Source organism: Callorhinus ursinus, unplaced genomic scaffold (assembly GCF_003265705.2).
Source record: "Callorhinus ursinus isolate GAN/ISIS: 27379988/994484 unplaced genomic scaffold, GSC_fseal_2.0 scaffold57, whole genome shotgun sequence".
Taxonomy (NCBI): Eukaryota; Metazoa; Chordata; class Mammalia; order Carnivora; family Otariidae; genus Callorhinus; species Callorhinus ursinus.
The window spans coordinates 8614380-8638127 of record NW_027397119.1 but is presented as its reverse complement, the minus strand read 5'-3'; the positions used below and the strand labels follow the sequence as shown (position 1 = coordinate 8638127).

The window sequence follows — 23748 nt, the reverse complement described above, 5'->3', positions numbered from 1 at the left end:
CAAACCCCAAGATACTAGTCCATATTTAAAGGGTGGGGGGATCGGTCAATGACAAAGCAATGTCAGTATGATGGCCATAGGGGTACACGGAGGGTGGCTAGGGGAGCAGGCAGATGGGAAAGACACCTAACCCAGTCTTGAGGGTCAGGGAAGTCTGGGAAAAAGCCAAGGGGAATAGGAGTTAGCAGAGAGTGGGAAGAGGAAGGCATCTTGCAGAGGAAACAATATGCTAAGCAGGGAAAGGAGCCTGGAGCTTTGGGGAACCACAGGGAGTCCCATGTGGCTGGAGTTGGGAGGGCAGTGGGTGACAACGTGGCCTCATGAGACACAGGTTTGTGACAAAGCCGTGTTCCTGAGATGTCAGAAATGGAAGAGCAGGGCCCTAGTGCAGCGCCCCCAGGTCTGACTCCAAAGCCCCTGCCGGGAACCCCTACCCACACAGGACACTTCCGCCACAGGACGTGTGAAGGCCTCGACCAGCCTACAGTAAATGCTGAGCATTACTCATCTCAGTCAGCAGCGTTTTTTTTTTTTTCAGCTTTATGGAGATATAATGGACAAATAAACTTGCAAAATATTTAAAATAGAACTTGATGATTTGATATATGTATATGTTGTGAAAGGATCCCCCCCATCAAGTTAATGAACACATCCATCACTTTACATATTTACCCTCTTTTGTTTGTTTGCGTTTTTTCTGGTGAGAACATTTAAGAAATCAGTGTTTTATAACAGGCCTGGGCTCTTGGACTAACTCTTCAAAGAAGCAATATGTTAGTAAGATTTATTAGGGCTAACAAAAAGAGGATGATTGCTAAATTATTATTTATATAATGTTTTCATACACAGTATATTATACTGTATCATATACTTTTAAATAATAATGGCCTCATTTGCAACTTCAATATTCTTTCTAATAACTCTGCAAAATTGATGTTATCACCCTTTTACGAGAGAGAAACTGAGTCTCAGAGGAGTTAAGTGTCTTGCCCAAGGGCATACATTCCCACCCAGGTTTCTCTCAGCCCAGTGCCTCCCCACCATGCCTGGAGCCAGAGGAGATAGCTGGCCAAGGTGCCTTATATAGAGAACACACAGGCATTGCTGAAATGATCAGAAATATGGTGCCTGTTATCTCAATTTTGCCCATGAGACACCTTACATTACCGCACAATGTTAATTGTCTACTGAAATAGATAATATCTTCCAGTGGACATTTAAAAACATGCCTCCCAGGCGCCAGTCTATCCCTGATGGTATCTTTGCAACATAATTATAGGCAACAGCACCAGCCCCAAGATCCGCCAGAGCCAGGGACAGTCTCCTAAAATCCGCTCTCCTTCAGCTAAAATCCAGAAACCGACTAATGGACAGTATCGTGCTGCTTTACCACACCATACTGCATTTTATTACATTATCTAGATAGAAAGTCTTTTCATGTGGCTCCCAAGAAAACGACTGGCTTTGGGAAATTAAAAACAAGCAAACAAACAAATTGAAAGAAAACAGAAATTGCAGAAAAGTGAGAACAGTTTGGCCAGCCAAAAAAGATTGTTTTAACCATACTTTGAAAGACTTTATGGCAATATTCATGTTCAGTTAAGTGTGGGGGGACTAATACTGCCGAGCTGTTGGTGACATTTTTTTAAACAGTTAAAATAATTCCAAATAAGTTTAAATGTCATGTCATAGTGCACGGCAAAAAAAAAAAAAAAAAAAAAAAAAAACACCTTATTTTGAACATTATAGAAATTATTTTCTCTTAACTCCTATCAAAGGAATGTTGAACAAGTAGATAGAGAACATGGCTTTGAGGGAGTTCCAGACTGCGGTTGGCCCGAAACAACCACGTGTTTTTCTGTCCTTGATTCTGCCACAGACTGTCACATGTGTTTCAAGTACATTGCCCAAGTTGTTGACTACCTCACAAATTATTCAGAAATGAAGTGTTTGGCTTTTAGGAGTTAGAAACCTGTGGAAAGAAGTGAAATAAGTCAGTCAGAGAAAGTCAAATATCATGTAATTTCACTCACATGTGGAATTTAAGAAACAAAACAGGTGAACATAGGGGAAGGGAAGGTAAAATAAGATAAAAACAGAGGGAGGCAAACCATAAGAGACTCTTAACTGTGGGAACAAACTGAGGGTTGCTGGACGGGAGTTGGTGGGGGTATGGGGTGGCTGAGGGATGGGCATTAAGGGGGGGCACTTGATGTAAAGAGCACTGGGTGTTGGATGGAAGTGATGAGTCACTAAATTCTACTCCTGAAACAATAATTACACTATATGTTAACTATCTTGAATTTAAATTTGAAAAAAAATATGTAAAATAAAATAAATCTGTAGAAAGAAAAACTAAAGCTTCAAAGAATAAATGCCCGGTCAAATATGAAATATTTACTAAGATTTCCTGATTGCCAGGCCAAAATCCGAACTGTCCTTCTGTCCAGGTTCAGGAAGGTTGGGGTGGAGGAATGTCCCCGAGGCCTGAGGTACTCTTGGGGGAACCACTCCCAAGCTTGGGGTGCAGCAGCTGCTGATCCTTCTCCCCGCTAGCTCCCACGCTGTGGAGGACAGAACAAGGCATCCTGTGCCCACCTGTGCTTCTACATTCTGTATGTCTTTTTTTTTTTTTTTGAAGATTTTATTTATTTATTTGAGAGAGAGAGCACGAGCAGGGGGAGAGGGAGGAAACAGACTCCCCACTAAGCAAGGAGCCCGATGTGGGACTCGATCCCAGAACCCGAGATCGTGATCTGAGCTGAAGGCAGATGCTTAATGACTGAGCCACCCAGGTGCCCCTACATTCGTATGTCTTGCTCTGCTTAGAATCTGGGTTATCTCCTTCCTGTATCAGGGTCAAAGATGGCAGTCAGAATCCTCTGGGATACCCTACGGCATCATTGGAATTCTCCTGCTCCCACCAGGCGCGATCACCAGGATGCTTCTCCAAGCAAGGCAGAATCTTATTCTTTGGCCTCAATAAGTAAAATCCCCATGTCCACTTTCAGAATAAGGGAAACTTAGAAAACTCTTCCGGGAAGTCTCCCTAGTCTCCTCATGGAGCTTAATTGTTAAAATAATAATAATAAGGGTGTCTGGGTGGCTCAGTCGTTAAGCTTCTGCCTTCGGCTCAGGTCATGATCCTGGGGTCCAGGGATTAAGCCCCCTGTCGGGGGGGCTTCCCTGCTCGGCGGGAAGTCAGCTTCGCCCTCTGCCCCTCCCCCTGCTCATGCGCACATGCGTGCACTCTCTCTCTCTTAAAAATAAATATTTAAAATAATAATAATAACAATTAAGCACAAGCTTTAGAGGTAGACAGACATAGATTTGAATCCCACCTCTTTCAGCTGGTTGTCATAATTAGCCTCTTGTGATCCCCCAATTGTGCCATTTATAGAATAGGACAATAATGCCTTCTTTGTGGGGCCATTGGGCAACAGAGGATTCAATAAGCAGAAGCTTCTATTATTATCATATCATGTTGATTGAACTGGTGTTAGAGCAAAATGAGAAGAGAAATACTCAGAATACAGAGTTTGGGATGATAGGAAGGAACTAGTGAATCAAGAAGTTAACAGACCCAGATCTGTCCTGGGTATTACTCATCAGTGACATGGGTGCAGCTGAAGTGGGAGAAAGCTGTGCAGTGAAGAGGACCCCCTGTCTTCACAGAAACGTCTCCACTGGGTGAACACACCCTGCCCTGAGCCTGGCTTCCTCCTCAGAGGCTCAGAAACTCGCTCCCATCCAGAAATCACGTCAGGGAAGCTGACTTGGACACACAAACTCACTCAGGCCAGTGCCTATGACCAAATGGGCCCAACAGACATGTCAGCCTACCCAGCACATTCGTTCCCTGGGGCAAGCTACGTGGGAAGGCTGGTGGTCAGAAGGCACCCAGGGAGTTTAGAATCCTAACAGAGAAGTTCGTTTTATAACATGAAGATAAAATGGTACCAGGTCTTGTTTCAGTTCTGTGGGTCTCCACAATAGGGAAACCTGACAGACAGCCAGATACTCCCTGAAGATTCTGGTGTCTACCAGACAAAGCCCGAAGCGGTGTGGCCAGTATACTCTCAGAGTCTCCTCTCTCTGCCTTGGAGGTTGACCAACCTCCCTTCAGATCAACGCATTCCTTCTTTAGATCTGTGTATATCTCCATTCAGTCTCCTGCCTGAGGACTTCTCATTCATGTTCGTGTTAGAGTTCAACTCTGAGAGAGCTAGGGACACAATGGTATTTCCAAGTGTCGGTGGAGGGGCAAGGGATTGTGGGTGGGCAACTGAGAATGGCCTAGAGGGACAATAATCCCTGCCTGCCTCCCCTCTTGCAGAGCTAAAAGGACATAGAAAATTAGAACAGAATCATCTGTGTTGGAAGGGAACACCTTCATTTTACAGAAGCAACTTCCCCCAGAGCCACATGGACAGTTGGGACTACACCCTCAGTCCTTTAAACAAAAATTTCCCCTCTAGCTTCTGCCCTTTTTCTATCTTCTTTCCCTGGTCCTTATTTGGGGTGGAAGGGAGGGGATCCTTCCAAGGAGGCAAATGTGACAACAAAAGTGTAAAAACTAGAGTTTGATGTTTTCCCTCGATACTCCCAGGTGCAAAGTTAACCCCAGACTCAGGGCACAAGCCCGTGGAGGAGTGAGCAGCACATTGTTCTTTGAGCCTACCAGTCTCTCTCTAGAGGGTTCCCTAGGGGACTCTGGTGTGAAGCCTTCCGCCTGAATGCTTAGCTGGGTCACAGGCATCTCACCAAGCTGCTTCCTGTGCCCAAAGCAATCACCAAAAAGTTATGATATTTATTTATTTTTAAGATGTATTTCTTTATTTAAGAGCGAGAGAGCGTGCGCATGCAGGGGGAGGGGCAGAGAAAAAATCCTCAAGCAGACAACCCGCTGAGCACAGAGCCCTACAGGGGGCTCAATCCCAGGACCCCCGCCCCGCCCCCCCAGATCAGGACCTGAGCTGAAATCAAGAGCCGGCCAGCCACTTAACCAACTGAGCCATCCAGGTGCCCCCAAAGTTATGATTATTTAAAGGAGCATGGAATTTGGGGCTGACGGACAGCCAGAGCCCCATGGGCTCACCCTTCCCTGGGCCTGTCCCTCCCCTCCCTCTGTGTGGCTGGGCCACTTGCTATGTCACTTCAGTCTGCATTTCATGTCACAAAGCATTTTTCCTCTCTATCCTGGCACAGTGGTGGAGGCTCTGGAGACCACATAAACCCTTTGCTCTTCTTCTTCTTTTTTTTTTTTTTTAGATTTTATTTATTTATTTGTCAGAGAGAGAGAGAGAGAGAGAGCACAAGCAGGGGGAGCAGCAGAGGGAGAGGGAGAAGCAAGCTCCCCAAAGAGCAAGGACCCAGATGCGGGGCTCAATCCCAGGACCCTGGGATCATGACCTGAGCCAAAGACAGACGCTTAACTGACTGAGGCACCCAGGTGCCCCAACCCTTTGCTCTTCTATTTGAAGTCAAGCTCCCTAGTGCTGGTGCTGGGTCACCTCTTCCATAAGTACTTACTGATTCATACCGTAGGTGTCACCAGCAAACATATGCAATTAGTGACGGAATATATCCTCTGTGTAGGGCTCTGGCCAAAAAATGTTCTTCCAGAATCTAACCTTAAAGAAACAGACAATCTAGACTGTGTGAGACTGTCTACAAGACAATGGCCTGGATTCTTTAAAAAGAAAATCAATGTAATGAAAAGCAACAAAAGATTACAGATTGACGCCATCTGACAGAACTGTCTGGGATGGTGGAAACCATCACATCTGGACTGTTCACTAGCCACATGTGGCACCTGAGCACCCTGAAATGTGGCCAGGAAGACTGATGAGCTGATTTTTAAATGTATTTAATTTTAATTAATATCAGTGTAAATAACCACACATGGTTACTGGGTCCTATATTGCACAAAGCATAGTTCTACATTAAAAAAAGGTGGCTCAGTTGGTGAAGCGTCTGCCTTCGGCTCAAGTCATAATCCCAGGGTCCTGGGATCGAGCCCACATCGGGGGTCCCTGCTCAAGGGGGGGAGCCTGTTTCTCCCTCTGCCTGCCACCCCTCCTGCTTGTGCGCTTTCTCTCTGACAAATAAATAAATAAAATCTTGAGAAAAAAAAAGATGAAAGAAATAAAAGAATAAAAGAACCAAACACAATGCATGAACTTTGTATTCTAGATCAGAGGCAGGAAAAAATATTTCAATGGCTATAGAAATATGTAAAGGCACACTGTGTATGATAATCTTGACCTAAGATTAATTTTCTTAGGTGTGATTTGGTGTTTGGGTTTTATAAGGGATGGTCATTATTAGGAGCTGTGGGCTGAAGCAGTTAGGGATGAAGTGTGTACTACTTACTTTCTAATGGTTCCATACACACAAAGAGACAAAGCAGATGGGGCACAATGTTAGTCACTGAAATCTGGCTGAAGGGTGTACTGCTATGCATTGTACTCCGCTTTTAACTTTCCTGTGGGTTTGAACATTTTCAAAATAAAAAGTGAGAAGTAAAAAGAAAAAGGAGGGAGGCAGACAGCTATAGGAAGTATGATAGTAACAAAGCAAGGCTTACCACCTTCCCCAGCTTCCAAACAACTGTGTTCCAAACATGTATATGCAAATCAGTTGCCTGGCACTCTGAATGGGATTTCCCTCCCTCTTATTTATAACTAACTGCCTCTCTGGGAAACTGCAACTTACTGTCAAGAAATACACCCGGCCCCCAACAAAGGAACTGTCACTCCTTGGATAGAAACTGTGATTTGGGGGGGACACCAGGAACTTGCTTATCTGCCCTCTGAAATCTTTGCTCCTGGGCACCTGGGTGGCTCAGCAGTTAAGTGTCTTCCTTCAGCTCAGGTCATCATGATCCCAGGGTCCTGGGATCGAGGTCAAGTCCCACGTCAGGCTTTCTGCTCAGCAAGGATCCTGTTTCTCCCTCGCCCTCTGCCTGCCGCTCTGCCTGCTTGTGATCTCAGTCTCTCTCTTTCTCTCTCTTTCTGTGTATCAAATAAATAAATACATACATACATACATACATACATACATACATAAATAAATAATAAAGTCTTTGCTTCTCACATTTCTGATTTGGGAAACTTCAGGAAGTTCCTTTCACAGACAACAGGGCCCAAAACCAAAATTTTCTATTTGAAGTCCTTGTTTACTTTGCAACATGTTGGTGGCTTATAAGTTCTATATTTATAAATTGGTCACAGAGGTATCTACAAGTCAAGCAGATTGTAAATGCTACAGGTTTTGAGGGCTGCAGTAATAAAGGCAATGTTCAGGGATGAGTTGACTCTTAAGTCGGGTCTTTTTTTTTTTTTTAAGATTTTATTTATTTATTTAAGAGGGAGAGAATGAGAGAGACAGCATTAGAGAGAGGGTCAGAGGGAGAAGCAGACTCCCCGCCGAGCAGGGAGCCCGATGCAGGACTCGATCCTGGGACTCCAGGACCATGACCTGAGCTGAAGGCAGTCGCTTAACCATCTGAGCCACCCAGGTGCCCCTTAAGTCAGCTCTTAACAGCATTTCTCAAAGTGGAATCTGGTCTAGGAATCACGTTAGTACTACACAAAAAGACAGATTCCCCTGGATCATAATGTCCATATTTAACAAGTGCCCCAGGTGATTCTTGCGCACACAGAAATTTGAGAACTTGAAGTGAGGAAAGAGAGGTATGTGAAGAGAAGCCTGAAGGGTATTCTGATAGGTAAGGTACCCTGGGCAAAGGTGCAAAGTCAGAAATGAAATTGGGCTTTTAAAGAGCATAAGGAACCTGACCTTTTTGAAGGGGGAAATTCACATTTGAGATCAGGTGAGATAAAGTTGGTTAGGGAGGGTGGGGCCGGTGCATAGAGGGTTTTGGATATCAGCTCAGGGAGGTTGCCAAGTGTTTGGACACTTGCTAGATAGACAGTTGAAGGAACAAACAATGATGTTTTAGGGAAATCATCCTGGTCAGTGTGTAGGATGAATTGAAGATAAAAGAAACTCGAATCAGGGAGACCAATAAACAGGTTATTGAAGATGATCCAGGTGTGAGATAATGAAAGCCTAAACCAGGAAAGGGATACTGAATATGAAGCAGAAAGTGTGGGTGAGAAATGTTTTTGAAAGAAGAATCAGAAGATGTGGTGACTGGCTTTTTTTAAAAGAGGGATGTAAAACGATGTGTGTAAAAGGAAGTGTTCATAATGCTCTAGGCCTGCGATAGCAAAAAACAAAAATAAATCTAATAATGTGATTTAAAAATGGGCTAAGGATTTGAACAGCCATTTCTCCGAAGAAGACATGCAGGCGGCCAACAGGTAGATAAAAGAATGTTCAATGTCACTCATCATCAGGGAAATACAAATCAAAACCACAATGTGATATCATTTCACACCTGTCAAGATGGCTATTATAAAAAAAAAAAAGGCAACTCTCAGCAAGGATGTGGAGAAATCGGAACTCTTGCACACTGTTGGTGGGAATGCAAAAGGGTGCAGCCACTCTGGAAAATGGTATGGAAGCTCCTCAAAAAATTAAAAATAGAACCATCATATGATCCAGCAATCCCAGTTCTGGGTAATTATGCAAAAGAATTGAAATCAGGATCTCGAAGAGATATTAGCACTACCATGTTCATTACAACTCAATTCACAAATAACCAAGACATAGAAGCAAACTAAATGTCCATTGACAGACGAATAGATGAAGAAAAGTGGTATATGCCTACAGAGGAATATTATTCAGGCTTCTATAAAAATGGAAATTCTGCAGTAAGCAACCACATGAATGAACCTTAAGGACATTATGCTAAGTGAAATGACCAAATCACAGAAAGACATGATTCCATTTATACAATATCTGAAGTAGACAAATTTAGGGGTGCCTGGGCATCCGACTTGGTTTTGGTTCAGGTCATGATCTCAGGTGATGGGATGAAGCCCCCAGTCCATCTCAGTCAGGAGAGCTCAGCAGGGAGTCTGCTTGAGATTCTCTCTCTACTTCTGCCCAACCCCCACCCCCACCCCCGCTCTGTGCGTGCACACGAGTGCAAGCTCTCTCTCTAAATACATCTTTAAAAAAATAAAATAAAAATATGGGGCACCTGGGTGGCTCAGTTGTTTAAGTGTCTGCCTTCAGCTCAGGTCATGATCTAAGGGTCCTGGGATCAAGTGCTGTATCTGGCTCATAGGGCTCTGTGCTCAGCAGGGAGTCTGCTTCTGCCTCTCACTTTCCCTCTGTGCTCTCTCTCTCAAATAAATAAATAAAATCTTTTTTAAAAATAAGATAGACAACCTTATAGAATCAAAGAGTGGAATAGTGGTTGGCAAAAAATGGGGGAGGGAGGAATTGGGAGTTACTAATCAATGGGCCTAAGCAAGATGAGTACATTCTAGAGATTGCTGTACGATACAGTACCTCAACTGCACACTTGAACATTTGTATTTTTTGAATTGCATTATGCATTTAAAAATGTGTTAAGAGAGTAGGTCTTACGTTAAATCTTCCTGCCACAGTAAAATAAATTTAAGTCATTTGCAAAACTGTAGTTTAATGATTATTTATGAGCAACAGCCGCATCTGGGAAGATGGCAGCCAGCCTGACCTCCCATACCTGGGTAACAAACATTTTGGGCTAAATACCTTGAGAACCATGCTGATTGTCTTTCCTCGGAGGGTATAAGTTATAGCCTCTCTATCAAGAGACCTGGGCAGAGCTGTGTTTCCCATGGGCTTGCTGTTTTCTCTTCTCTTCCTGACAACAGCCCAGAAAACAGAGCTATTTTGCTTGCCAGGAAACTCATGTCCCCTTAAGTCTTTAACTAAGGTCAGAAAAGTTATAGGCTGGAAAATTTAAGTCATTTGCAAAACGGTACTTTAATGATTATTTATGAGCAACCCCAGCAACAGATGGAGGAGGACTCCCAGTGTACTCCAGTTGATTTCCAGCTCAAATGATAGACTGTAAATAGCGGAAGTGAGAATGAGGAACGGTCTCTTGTTTTCTACCTGTACTACTGTGGCCATTATCAAATGATAATAACTGACATTTAATGGCAGGAGTTTTTCTAAGGGTTAGTCTCTTGATCGAGTGTCCCTGAACCTGACTGATAATGGGTCATGTGGTAAATAAAAGGGCTAGCCCTCATATTCATAAGATCCTGGGTTTGTCTACCTAATTGAAGAAATAGCAAATGGAGTTTGCTAGGAGCATGAAGGATGAGGCTTGAGCTTTTATTAGCAGAATAATTTATGGAATCTATGGAATAATTTTTAATCTTAGTTCCATAAAACCTTTAAAGATAATGAGAAATCTATCTGGGTAAGGATTTAGGCAGGTGAAGTCATGTGGAACAAAGAGCCTCCAAAGGATCTTTCTATTCCAGAATTACTTTAAAATAAAATTCGAACCGTGTAAGTTTGAAAGCCTTGAAACTCTGCGTAGATTTTTTATTTTATTTTTTTTAAGATTTTATTTATTTATTCATGAGAGACGGGGGGGCGGGAGAGAGAGAGAGAGAGAGAGAGAGAAAGAGAAGCAGAGGGAGAAGCAGGCTCCCAAGGAGCAGGGAGCCCGATGCGGGACTCGATTCCAGGACCCCGGGATCACGACCTGAGCCCAAGACAGACGCTTAACCATCCGAGCCACCCAGGCGCCCTCTGCGTAGATTTTTTAAAAAATAGTTCATAAACTACATTTCCCAGGAGGCCTCGCGGGCAAGTTTCTGCACTCTACTAGGTCTCTTCGCCGCGAGGTAAGCTGGGAAATGTAGTGCTCCAAGCCGCCCCGCACGTGACGCGTGCGGAGGAACGGGGACAGGCGGTCCGGGATCCCGGGAATCCACGTGTGAGCCGCTCTTTCCCCCGAATTTGGTTTGTGCCGGGAGGGGAGGACCCCATCATCTGACCCCGACTGTGAAATGAGCTAGCCCCGGGTTCAGTCGCCCGCTGGCACCGCTCCGGGGAAGTCCCGGTGGGCGAGACACCGCGGCGTCGCGTCCCGTTTCTCGGCAGCGGGGCGGGGTGGGGGAGAAGGTGCAAACAGTCCGGGGGCTCGGAGCTCGCGCCCTGTGCCCCACCCAGGCTGCGGCCGGGCGGAGAGGAAGCGCGTAAAGGTTGAGTGCAAAGTTTCCCTTTCTGCTTTCTCGTCAGAGCAGCCCCAACCGGCGGTGGGCTGCAATGCCGGACTTCAGTTTGTAGGTGCCCCGGAGCCGAAGGGGTTAAAGCAAGCGACTCCCTCCCCCCCCCCCCCCACCCCGCCGCCTGCTTCACAAGCCCAGGCGGCCAGCCATGGGCGGCCGCGATCACCTGTTCAAAGTGCTGGTGGTGGGGGATGCCGCGGTGGGCAAGACGTCGCTCGTGCAGCGATACTCCCAGGACAGCTTCAGCAAACACTACAAGTCCACGGTGGGAGGTGAGACGTCGCCGCGAGGGCGGGGTGGACCCCCGCGGGTGGGGAGCCGGGGGTTCCGTGGCCTTGGGTCCTTCCTCGGGTCAGGAAGTAAGTGTCTGGGATCTTGGAGGGAGGACTTGCCGGGTGTTTGATTTGCGCGTTTCTCTTGGGTTTTCCCCGATTAGGTTCACCCAGTCCGAGCTGACCGCCTGGAAGGAGATTGGGCCAAGGTGTGAAGAGGAGGAATGGGGAAAGGGAGGTTGAGGAAATACGCAGTTGTTGCGTTTCTCGGGGGAATTGGGAACTCAGGTCTCCTCCTGCAACCTTCCAAGCGGTCACCCGCAAATCTCTGCGATCAGCCGAGGCCGCTGGGACCCCTCGAGGAGGCCTGGTTAGGTGTCAGCTGGGGCTCTTGGCCTGCCTCTCACGGGTAGCTGATGAACAGAAAGGTGTTGTCCGGCCTTAAGGATCCTACCTTTGTTTTGGGGATGCCTGAGTGGGAGAGCCCCTGAGCCACGTAATCTGATGCTCACCAAGGCTGATGAGCAGTGTGCATTTTTGTCCATGGATTGCTTAAATAAAGGCAGTTAGAAATTATTCAAGGAATCTGACCTATCTTCTTCCCACTCCCCTTTCTCTCAAGCTTGGGAGGGGAAAAAGGAAGGGAACACCAAGAAGTTCATTCATTTCTTTCTAGGGGTGGCCTTGGGCTCAACCTTTTTTTTTTCCCCCCAGAAGTAGAAATGTCTTTTTGTTAAGGTCTTTAGTTGGGAAGAGCTGGTGAAGGGGGAGAGTTAACAAACATTAAGAGAACTTTTTTTAAGGAAAAAAACCCTGCACTAATGTAAATTTTGAAGATGGGTGCTGGTGATCGTTGTAGAATTTTTAAAAAATTAACAAGCATTAACATTGCAATGAAAACATCCTCTTGAGAACATCCAGCAGCATTTAGGGTTTGAAGTTTGAAAGACTATTTCCCCACCATTCTGCCCTCCACTCCTAAATAATATGAGGGCTCTTATTTCATGGGTTTGGTTAAAAGTGTTTCACTAATTAGTTTTTAGCAATTGCCCTAGTTTTCCTTTGGTAAGGAATAATGGCTTTGGCTAATTTTTTTTTCAGTGTTTATTCTAAATTTCCCCTAGCTTTCATTTCTGTCACAGATGTGGAAAATGTACTTCCAAATCTGGGAAGTTACTCTGTTTCTCCTTCTCAGAAGGTTTTCCCCCTGGCATACTCTTTCAGGCTTAGCTCCTGGAGTCTCAGCTTGTACAGATCCGCACACAGCTCTCAAGTACCCTCCATACCGTGTCTTCTTCCTTGGAATCCTCTGGGACCTCTTCCCTTGACCCCATCTGTTACCATCCAAAATCATCCCTACAGCCTCGTGGAGGGTGGAGAATTCCCCCCAGTGTTTTTCTCATTATACAATGGGATTAGAAACCAACAGTGAAATTGAATGTGGAAGATGCAAAATCCACCACACTTACCTCATTTCCCCCTTTTGCCCTATCATCTCTTCCCCCCTAGAAAACCCCCTAGACCTTCCAGAAACTGTTTAACTTGAGATTAGGAGTTGTTTTCATAATTGCTCCCACCCACCTACCCCCAGCCTTAGAGACAAGTAGTATCAAATACATTAGTTTGTCGAGAGAGTAAAAGCTGAAGACCCCTTCAGAGAGTGGTAATGAATGATCTGTGCCAGAGGCACCTGGAGGCACCTGGCTGCCCCAGTCAGAAGACCCATGTGCATCTTGATCTTGGGGTCGTGAGTTCAAGCCCCACGTTGGGGGTAGAGTTCACTGAAAAAATAACAATAATAATAATAATGATAAAATTAGAAATGTTTTAAAAAAGAAAGAATTGTCTGTTCCACACTTAAAGCGTGCATGTGGGCTCATCTCAACCCATTGAGAGTTTAAAAATAAATAGATACATAGGATTGGAGTTGTGTGTCTCTGGGGTTATAACTGCATATTTGATCTGAGCTTATTCATGGATTTTTTTTAAAGGTAAATTTTATTCAATTGTACATGTATTTTCAGTGGATTTTGCTCTGAAGGTTCTCCAGTGGTCTGACTCCGAGATGGTGCGGCTCCAGCTGTGGGATATTGCAGGTAGGCTGGGAAGATGGGATAAGAACAAGGGAAGAAATTTGGGTTTAATCAGCAAGCTCTCAGAAAAAGTGGGGTAGCAAAACCAGAAGTTTTTTTTTTTTTTAAGATTTTATTTATTTACTTATTTGAGAGAGAGAGAGCAAGAGTGGGGAGAGGTGTGGAGGGGCAGAGAGAAGCAGACTCCCCACTGAGCAAGGAGCCTGATGCAGGGCTCGATCCCAGGACCCTGGGATCATGACTTGAGCCGAAGGCAGACGCTTAACTGACTGAGCCACCCAGGCGCCCCAAAACCAGAAGGCTTTTTCCTGGAGCTGGAATGATTGAGTTGTTCAGAGGACACATAAGCTGAGTGGATGTAGAGAGTTTGTAGATATTTTTTGTAGATGTTTTGCCCTGGATAAATGTAGAGCCCTTTGTCCCTGGGTGGAATGGCTGGCAAAGTGATAGATTGTCCAGACCGTGGGTGGGTGCTCTCACAGCAGAGGGCGGGTGCTTTTTCTAGCGTTTCAGCTGACCTTGGGGAGAAAGAAGATTCCCCAGAAAATAGAAGCAATAATAATAATAGGTGACTTTTACTATGTGCCAGGCACTTTCCTAAGCATTTGAGATTCAGTGACTCGTTAATCCTCATCACAACCTTGTGAGAAAAGCTACTGCTTCTGTCCCCGCTCTACAGATGAGGAGTCTGAAGCACTGAAAGCCTCCCTTGCCCAAAGCCCTACAGATAGTAAATGACAGAGCAGGGATTTGGACTTGGGCGGTCTGGGGGCAGAATCTGGACTCAGCCACAGTGCATACTGCCCTCCCCCACAAGGAAGGTAGAAAGGGCAGGGTGTCGGAGGGGTTATGATACTGGTTCTCAGTATCACTTTCCCAAGGGCTCCCTGCTTTCTTCCCAGGGCAGGAGCGCTTCACCTCCATGACTCGACTGTACTATCGGGACGCCTCAGCTTGTGTTATTATGTTTGATGTTACCAACGCCACGACCTTCAGCAATAGCCAGAGATGGAAGCAGGACTTGGACAGCAAGCTCACCCTGCCTAATGGAGAGCCTGTGCCCTGTCTGCTCTTGGCCAACAAAGTATGTGGTCAGTCTAGAAAAATGGCCCCTGGCTTCTCTCTGTGGTCAGAGAGTAAGCATGTCTAAAACGCTCTCTGATTCTGGGCATCCATTTCCCCTTCTCAAGTTGGCAAACTCATCTCTACCTTCTTTCAAGGGATGCTGGGACTTTCTTTGGGAAGAATGTTGGGCAGGTTTTAGATGCTGGTGTCCTTAGCCGCTGGTGGAAAGGTTTTACATCCAGAAGTATTTGAGCAGTGTTCCTATTCTCCGGAAGTTTATGGTGTTGCCTTTTTATGTACTCTCTTTGCCAGTGTGACCTGTCCCCTTGGGCAGTGAGCAGAGACCAGGTTGACCGGTTCAGTAAAGAGAATGGTTTCACGGGTTGGACAGAAACATCAGTCAAGGAGAACAAAAATATTAATGAGGCCATGAGGTGAGTAGCTCATGTTGTTCTGGGGTTAGGCACACAGATTCACCCACCTGCTGCTGCCACGCCCCTGGGACCTTCTTTTCCTGTTTCTGAGCAAACAAGAGCAGGCTGAGCCACTGGAATGCCAGCTTCTGAAGGTCAGGGATGCTGTCCTTTCTCCTGAGATAATGGGGGGACCAAGGGGCATTTAAACTTCATGGCTTGACTGAATGCCATCTGGTGATAAGACAGACAGACAGTGTCTGCCGTGTCTCCCTTTCTTCCCTCCAGTTTATCAGTCTTTTGTTTGTTTGTTTTTTAGAGTCCTTATTGAAAAGATGATGAGCAATTCCAGAGAAGATATGTCTTTATCCACCCAAGGGGACTATATCAATCTACAGACCAAGCCCTCCTCCAGCTGGGCCTGCTGCTAATAGTGTCTGGCTTGTTTTCTCTCCTACGTTTAGGAGGTCTTTTCATCTCTTCCCTTCGGACGCCCACCCAGCAATCTTATTAATTTTATTAATCTTATTAAGTACGTTTGGACTGTCTCCTGCCAGTTATCCGGGAAGGAGGACCATCGCCACTAAGGAAAGACCTGGGACTTGTGTGCCTTTCTGCATCTCGCAAATTCCTACTTGTTGCTGGCTCCCATGGCTCAGTACCTTCTGTATAAGAAAGATCACCTTATCCCTCATTTTGTGATCCCAGACTTTTGTGGGGAGCATTAGAAATCAGCACCTGTATTTTAAGGATCCTAATTGCCACCTGTTTTTGCGTTTCTTTTTCCATTTGACGGATGTGGATATCTCAGTCTGATCTGACTTCAGATTTCGAGGAAAATGAGAGCAAAGGGCATTTCCCAAATTCATCATAGGTTATGGCTTTCAGATTCTTTCTGTCTTGGACTTTGAATTTAAACCTCTGATTCTGAGATGGGCAAGAAGTGGGGCTGAATATCCATGGGTTCTGGGTCACAGGAGGTAACCCAAAAGTCACTATTTTTGAAGCTTCTAAAGTCATAATTGGCTTTCTCTTGTCTTGGCTTCAGGAATAGTCAAGCTTTTAAACTACCTGTTGTGTGTGATGAGAGCATTTCTTTCCCCAAAGAAACAATTGTCCCATTAGGGTTTTCTAGTATCTCCCTACTGGTGGGTTTCTGGGTTGATGTCTTGATGCCTAATGCTGCAGGGTGACATCACTTGGCTGTGGTGCCCTGAAATAGGTCTGTTCCTTACCGCTCTGGGAGTCCGAATGGAAGAGGGAGAGGTTAACAGAACAAAATCCTGTGGGGCCACTTGCTTCTGAGCACTTTGGGTGCCTAGCACTTACCAGCCATAGGAAACAAATTTTATGTACAGACCTTTGCCTGAGTGGGGAGAGTAGATAGAGAGAAAATCATTAAGTAATTTAAGTGCTAAATCGGGTAGGGTTTTTCGTATCAAATCACTTCTCGACAGCTTCATTTGTTGAGTTCTCACAGGATGGTGATTTATGACCTACCCAAAGTTATGAATATTCTTTGTGAACTCAAAGACCTAGAGTTCTTTGAAAGACACTTATTTTAAATGTGTGTCCTAAGTAAGTGGTTCCCGAATCAACTTATCAGAACCACCTGGGAAGTTTATTAAATTTTTTTTAAAGATTTTATTTATTTATTTGACAGAGAAAGACAAAGCAAAGGAAGGAACCTAAGCAGGGGGAGTGGGAGAGGGAGAAGCAGGCTTCCTGCAGAGCAGGGAGCCCGGTGCGGGGCTCGATCCCAGGACCCTGGGATCATGACCTGAGCCGAAGGCAGATGCTTAACAACTGAGCCACCCAGGTGCCCCTGTTAAAATTTTTTAAAATAAAATGCGTACGTTTTAAGATTTCTGGGTCCCAAACTCAAGCCTCCCGAATCAAAATTTCCAGGGTTGTGGTGTGGGAATATATGGTTGTTGTTTTTCAAAGGTACCCAGGTCATTTGACCAGCCTGGTTTGGAAAACATTGCTGGAGAATTTGGTAAAGATGCAGAGACCCAGGCATTCCCTGAGTAAATGGTCCTGGGTTTCCCTATGCTCTGTTTGCTCTCCAGGTGATTCCACTATACCCCAGACTTTGGAAACTGCTCTCCTAAGCAAATGATTAGAGACCAAATATCAGAAAGAGAACAGGAGCCAGGCCTTCAGTGGTTGGTTGGTTTGTCTGCTTTTAATGCCAGTGACTAACTTTTGCTCAGTGTTTTAAGACCTTGAAGTTCTCTTTTGTATTACCCTTTTCAAATAGGTTTTTATTACAATGATTCTGAAGATAAGAGTGGAATAGCAAATTCCCTTTATGTGAAAAGAAAACTGATTTTTATTTACTGGCTTAAACCTCTGCAAAGTCACAAATAAAGGCAAAATAAGTCTTGTATTTATGGGAGTTATTGGCTTTTAATGTGAGTTTATTAAAATGCTATTTTATACTGATAATTTAAGAGTGTTAGGGAAATGGAGACTTTATTATTTATCTAATTTTTTTAAAGACTTTATTTCTTTATATGACAGCTCAAGCAGGGGGAGTGGCAGGCAGAGGGAGAAGGAGAAGCAGGCTTCCCGCTGAGCAGGGAGGCCAATGTACAACTCGATCCCAGGACCCTGGGATCATGACCTGAGCCAAAGGCAGACGCTTAATTGACTGAGCCACCCAGGCGCCCGTTTTTTAAATACCTTCTTTTTTTTTTTTAAAGATTTTATTTATTTATTTATTTGAGAGAGAGAGCATGAGAGGGGGGAGAGTCAGAGGGAGAAGCAGACTCCCTGCTGAGCAGGGAGCCCGATGCGGGACTCGATCCCGGCACTCCAGGATCATGACCTGAGCCGAAGGCAGTCCCTTAACCAACTGAGCTACCCAGGCGCCCTTAAATACCTTCTTTAAAAATGAAGGTAAATGTTATTCTATCTATTAATTTACTAGTATCAATTGCCTAATACTAATTCAGTACTTGATACGACATTCCAAATACTGCTTGGAAATGTGACCTTTGTGAAAAATTGAGTATGTTTTCTTTTCCTGTGTGTTGACTCAGGATTTACCTGCCTTTTCAAGCATTGCTAGAGGCTGGCCCTTTTGGATTTTCTCTCCTAAGTGGTGAGCATTATAGGGCTGAAACTAAAGAAGAAATTGAAATATAACTAATTCCTCTTTATGTCCCTATCCATAAAGAAAAGGGAAAACAATTGAAGATTTAAAAAAAGGGGAAAATATTTACATGATTAGAAATACAATTATACAAAAAATAAGTATATCCTGTCATTTGGATGCTACGTCTTGATACGATTGTTTGGAACATGACTATTGTTGTAGCCCTTCCCTAGAGAAGGTTCCATATTTGAGACAAGATGCCCCTCCAGCCACTCAGCTGGTCTTTGGACAAAAAGAAAACATAAGCATTTCCTGCAGAGTGTTTTTAAGAGACCCAAGGAAGGCCTGAGAACAGAGCTGTGGGATTGTGACTGCCCTGGCTTTGGACTTTTTTTTTTTTTTTTAACATTTATTCATTTGAGAGACCATGAGAGGGGGTGGGGAGAATCCTCAAGCAGACTCCCTGCCGGGCATGGAGACAGATGCGGGGCGTGATCCCAGGACCGCAAGATCATGACCTGAGCTGAAATCAAGAGTCAGATGCTCAACCGACTGAGTCACCCAGGCGCCCCTGCCCTGGTTTTGGACTTTGAACAGAATAGCTGAGTGACCAAACAAGTGGAGAAAAAGAGACCACAGGTCAAGGAAGGCCCCTCCACAGTAAGTGATGATTTACTCTTGTTACCACTAATGAGCCAGCATTACTCCCAAGATGATTTCCCGAATTCATTTGCCTTAGCTATTCTAAGGTATGTTTGGGTTCCTCATTATGTCCTATCATCTCCAGGGGCGCCTTGGTGGCTCAGTCAGTGAAGTGTCTGCTTTCAGCTCAGGTCATGATCCCAGAGTCCTGGGATCAAACCCCACATTGGGCTCCCTACTATGCAGGGAGTCTGCCTCTCCCCGCCCTCCTGCTCTCCCTCCGCTAGTGCTCTTTCACGCTCTCTCAAATAAATAACTAAAATCTTAAAAAAAAAAAAATTTCTCTGTCCTATCATTTCCAGATTTAACTCTTCTTTAAGTGGTTGGTCTTCTGTCCAGGACGCTGTCCCATCTAACATGAGGCTTTTCCTGTCTCTGTCCATTTGTAAGCAGTGGTCTGCTTTTGACATGATCTAAGGCTATGTATGGTTAGAAGGTGTAAATATCTCCATGGTATTCTATGAGATCCATTGACAGTTGCCCAAGGAAACAAACCTCAGTGCCCTTTAACCTCTCCAAGAAGCTTCAGCTATGTAAGTGACTCATTTATGAAAGCCAAGTAATCCCCAAGGGTGCAAGTTGGAACAGGTAGGAAGCCCCTAGAAAGTGATGTGTGTTGAAAAGTACTATGTGTCTTCTTGCTTCGGGCATAAATCCCTGAGACTCGAGAATATATCTACATATGGCCTTCACTGGTAGAAAAACTCTGCCTTCTCTCTGGCTTTCAAGCATAATTTGAATCCTCTTGAATTTAATCTGCAGAATTTCAATATATAACAGTATTGCTCTGTATTAGGATTCTCCAGGAAAACACAACTAATAGGAGATAATGTGCATACGTAAAGGGATTTATTATAAGGAATTGTTTTGTGCGGTTATGGAGACTGGCAAGTCCAACATGTGGACTTGATGTTCCAGTTCGAGTCTCAGGGCCGGTAGGCTGGAGGAGCTGATATTCCAGCTTGAAGGCCATCACCCGGGAGAATTCTCTCTCACTCAGGAGAGGGTCAACCTTTTGTTTTCTTTAAACCCTCAACTGATTGGATGAGGCCCATCCACATTTACGGAGGGTAATCTGCTTTATTCAGTCTACTGATTTCAGTGTTAATCTCATCCAAAAACACCCTCACAGAAACACCCAAAATAATGTTTGGCCAGGTATTTGGGCACTCCATTGCCTTGTTAAATTGAGTATCACCTACACTTCAAAGTACTTCGTTGTGTGATGGTAGTGTTTTGTTTTGTTTAAAGATTTATTTATTTGAGAGAAAGCATACCGGGTGGGGGAGGGGTGGAGAGAGAATCTTAAGCAGACTCCCCGCTGAGTGAGGAGCCCCACCTGGGACTCAGTCTCACGAACCTGAGATCATAACCTGAGCCAAAATCCAGAGTCAGACGCTCAACTGACTGAGCCACCCAAGTGCCCCATGATGGTAGTGTTATGATACCTTTTCTTCATACTCAAATTTGATTCACACTCAAAGTCTATGTGATTAGGAATTAACTACACAGTAATGAGAATAAAGAGGAAAGAACCAGTAGGAAGAGCAAGGAGATAAGGTAAGCATTTTATGATTGATCATGATGTGAGGAGGGCAGCCCAGTAGCACTGACTGCTAATATCTAATTTGATACAAACTCTTCCCTCAGATTTGTGAGTTGTGTATGCTTCTTACGCTATCTTTGAAATAAGGCAAACAGTTCTTCACATTTTATGTTTGAGGGAACAATGTCTCAAAATTTGAAAGGCAGCTGGTTGAATTTGTAATAAAGCCAAGACATAACTGCAAGTCTTCAAATTTCCCATCTCCATTCTGTCATTTAGGTTTCTGGGAAACATTTGACCTGAAAAACCCATTTTAGTAAGTAAGCCCAGGGGCGCTTGGCTGGCTCAGTCAGTGTGTAACTCTTGAGTTCAGGGTTGTGGGTTTGAGCCCCGTGTTGGGTGTAGAGATGACTTTAAAATTTTTAAAGAATCGTTAAAGAAGGGAAATCAGTCCAGACATTTAGGGAAACAGAACTGACTCTTTTGAGGTTTGGAACTTCTGGTTTATGTTAGCTTTTGAGACCATGTTCATATATGGAATGGAGACATGCATGTTTCCATATTAAATTTAGGGCCCCAGTAAGTGCAGTTTGAGTAGAATGCAGTGCTCTATATCCTAAGATATTTAATCAACAAGTTCCACTTTTCTTGATATGTCACCCAAATGCAGTGACTGTCATTTAATTTTGAATATCAGCTATCTTGTTTGCAAGTACAGGGATTTTAACCTTTCCATTTTCAACTGTTGCTGCCCAGTAGCTAACATCTGAGTACTGCTATAAGCTAAGTATTTCCCTTAAGCACTTCACATGGATTATTTTTATTTTCACAATGACCCTATGATAGGTATATATATGGAAACGGAGGCACAAAAAATTCAGGCTTTGCCTAAGGTTAGACAGCTAGCAATTGGCAAACTGATTTTTAGCCTCAAGCAGTATGACTCCAGAAAATGACCCTTCACTACAGAATACACTGCATCTCCTTTTTTATGTGTGTGTTTTGGTGATGGCATCCTTGAATTTTTTCCATATAACAAATGCTCAGTACAACAGAAACAAAGACTAATTTATTAAGTGGGTATACAGATTTTTTAATACTTTTATCATGAAAAATTTTAAGTCTCGTGAAGGAAAATGAAGAAGAAAAATCCAATCCACCCATAGTCCCACAACCCAAACAAAATCTCTATTTACAGAAATCCACCTAACCTTAGCTCTTAACACTCTTTAAAGTAGAGAGGAAGATAGAAGTCTGGAGCAGAAGAAATATACACAAGAAAATGAAATTAAATGTTTAAATTGACTGTGGCCCAATCTTTTTCTGGCTGTGATCTGAGGGCAGAGGAGCATCCTCCTCAAACCATGAACCTGCCTCCAAGGCTACTCAGCCTCTGGGGTTGTAGAAAGATGAACCAGACTCACAGCCCTTCTGTCCCATCCTTTCTTATGAGTATGGCGGAGCAAGAATCAGCAGTTTGGAGGTAGAAGTTAAAAAAGAAGCCTAGGAGAAGTTTTCTTTAACTTCCTGACAGGGTCTTCAAAGACAGGTAGCTTTCTGTGGTCCTGTGGTCAATAGAAGTCGTGTCTGTCTTTAGATCTAGTTGGATGACTTTCATAAGGTCACAGAACTAGAAGTGCCAAGGACAGAGTAAGTGCTCAAAATTTGTTATAAATCTCCCAGCATGGCCTTGAAGGAAATGGGTCTTTGTTAGGGACAGGGAAGAGTCCTCAGTCGGCCACCCCAGCACTGCCACTTCTTAGCGTCTTAAGCCCTGATGGGAGAAGGAGAAGACTGCTTCCCAAAATAGAACTACAATCCTAGGGAAATTAAGCACTGAGTTTAAAAGGCCCATTAAATCTCAATTTCCAGGGAAAAGGAATGACTGTCTTTTCTGTCTCCTTACCTTTTTTTTTGTTTTCATAGTTTTTCATAGTTTTACGATGTATTTTGTCCGTTCAGTGTTGTCTGACGCTGCTTTTAAAGTCTAGCCTATCATATGATGTCTTCAGTTTTCCAACAGACTGGTTGTGGCTGAGACATGTGCCTACAGCAGAGCATGTGGGGATGGACAAGAGGGAACTGACCTTGAAGACTGCATTCCAGGTTCCGGTAGCCAGGGAGACAGTGTTGGAGCTCCTGAGGGCATAATTCAGTACTTGTCCACTAAAAAGTAAACTAGAAGTTCAAATAAATCTTCAGTTACTTTCTTCTTAAGAGAGAGTGTTTGTTGAAATATTTAGTGAATGAACAGGCAAATGGAAGGAAGATGTTAGCTGAAGTTGCAGTGAGGAGAGAGTAGGGTATGACCCTCACCTTGGAAGAGGAAGAGCCTTAATTCAGTGGCCATCTATCAATTGGCCTTGAACTAAACTAGGAGGACAAGGCCTGGAAGACCTGCCCTGAACTTTCCACCTGCCTGGACATGTTGACTATGGCCAGTTCCTTTCATTACCTAAGATATGAGTAACAAGAATATCTCTGCCTCATCTCACAATACTAAATAAAGGTATTTTCTAAAATAACAGCAATCTGCCCTAATAAAACAACCTTCAACAAAGTCACGGGTGCCTGGGTGGCTCAGTTGGTTAAGCGACTGCCTTCGGCTCAGGTCATGATCCTGGAGTCCCGGGATCGAGTCCCACATCGGGCTCCCTGCTCGGCGGGGAGTCTGCTTCTCCCTCTGACCCTCTTCCCTCTCGTGCTCGCTCTCTCTCATTCTCTCTCTCTCAAATAAATAAATAAAATCTTAAAAAAAAAAAAAAAAACAAAGTCACTCATGATCATTACACCACCCCAGTCTCTGCATTGGGATTTTTAACAATCATATGCTTGGGGCGCCTGGGTGGCTCAGTCGTTAAGCGTCTGCCTTCGGCTCGGGTCATGGTCCCAGGGTCCTGGGATCGAGCCCCACATCGGGCTCCTGGCTCGGCGGGGAGCCTGCTTCTCCCTCTCCCCCTGCCTCTTCCCCCTGCTCATGCTTTCTCTTCTCTCTCTCTCTATCTCTGTGTCTCAAATGAATAAATAAAATCCTTAAAAAAAAAAAAAAAAATTTTTTTAAAAAAAAAACAATCATATGCTTGACAATATACTTAGTCAAAATATATTCAGACACTGATTAAGGATGCTTACTACCAAAAAAAAAAAAAAACAGAAGTGTTGGCAAGAATGTGGAGAAACTGGAGCCCTTGTGCAGAGTTGGTGGGAATGAAAACAGTGCAGTTGCTGTGGAAAATAGTATGGAGATTCCTCAAAAAAACACAATATGACCATATGGTTAGCAATTCCACTTCTGGGTATATACCCCAAAGAACTGAAAGCAGGGGCTCAAAGAGATATTTGTACACCCATGTTCACAGCAGCATTATTCACAATAGTGAAAATCTGGAAGCAACCCAAGT

At 44.3% G+C, this 23748-nt stretch overlaps 1 protein-coding gene and 1 long non-coding RNA gene across 7 annotated transcripts; one reads left to right on the top strand and one right to left on the bottom strand.

Moving 5' to 3' along the window:
• Window positions 1-1716: 1716 nt before the first annotated feature.
• Window positions 1717-11394, bottom strand: LOC141371135 (uncharacterized). Its single transcript, XR_012375824.1, has 3 exons — window positions 11320-11394; window positions 6376-6487; window positions 1717-1972 (listed from the first exon to the last, which is right to left on the bottom strand). It is a non-coding gene; the product is annotated as an uncharacterized lncRNA (long non-coding RNA).
• On the top strand, window positions 10793-17388 carry RAB29 (RAB29, member RAS oncogene family). Of its 6 annotated transcripts, none has more exons than XM_073884572.1 (6): window positions 10793-10884; window positions 11205-11425; window positions 13450-13521; window positions 14421-14602; window positions 14896-15017; window positions 15316-17388. In XM_073884572.1, exons 2-6 carry the CDS (start codon window positions 11302-11304, stop codon window positions 15425-15427), a joined length of 612 nt encoding a protein of 203 aa, XP_073740673.1. In that variant the 5' UTR covers window positions 10793-10884; window positions 11205-11301; the 3' UTR covers window positions 15428-17388. The 6 variants fall into 6 exon arrangements, with proteins under 6 accessions (XP_073740673.1, XP_073740670.1, XP_073740671.1 ...); XM_073884569.1 differs by having other exon boundaries at window positions 10800-10984; XM_073884570.1 differs by having other exon boundaries at window positions 10800-10984; window positions 11169-11425.
• The last annotated feature ends 6360 nt before the right edge of the window (window positions 17389-23748 follow it).

What these genes read in the sequence shown, in the direction of transcription:
- RAB29 (XM_073884572.1), top strand. Translation starts at nt 11,302, where the DNA reads ATGGGCGGCCGCGATCACCTGTTCAAAGTGCTGGTGGTGGGGGATGCC. An exon ending in CTACAAGTCCACGGTGGGAG is followed by an intron (nt 11,426 to 13,449) that starts GTGAGACGTCGC and finishes ATGTATTTTCAG; the next exon opens with TGGATTTTGCTCTGAAGGTT. An exon ending in AATATTAATGAGGCCATGAG is followed by an intron (nt 15,018 to 15,315) that starts GTGAGTAGCTCA and finishes TTTGTTTTTTAG; the next exon opens with AGTCCTTATTGAAAAGATGA.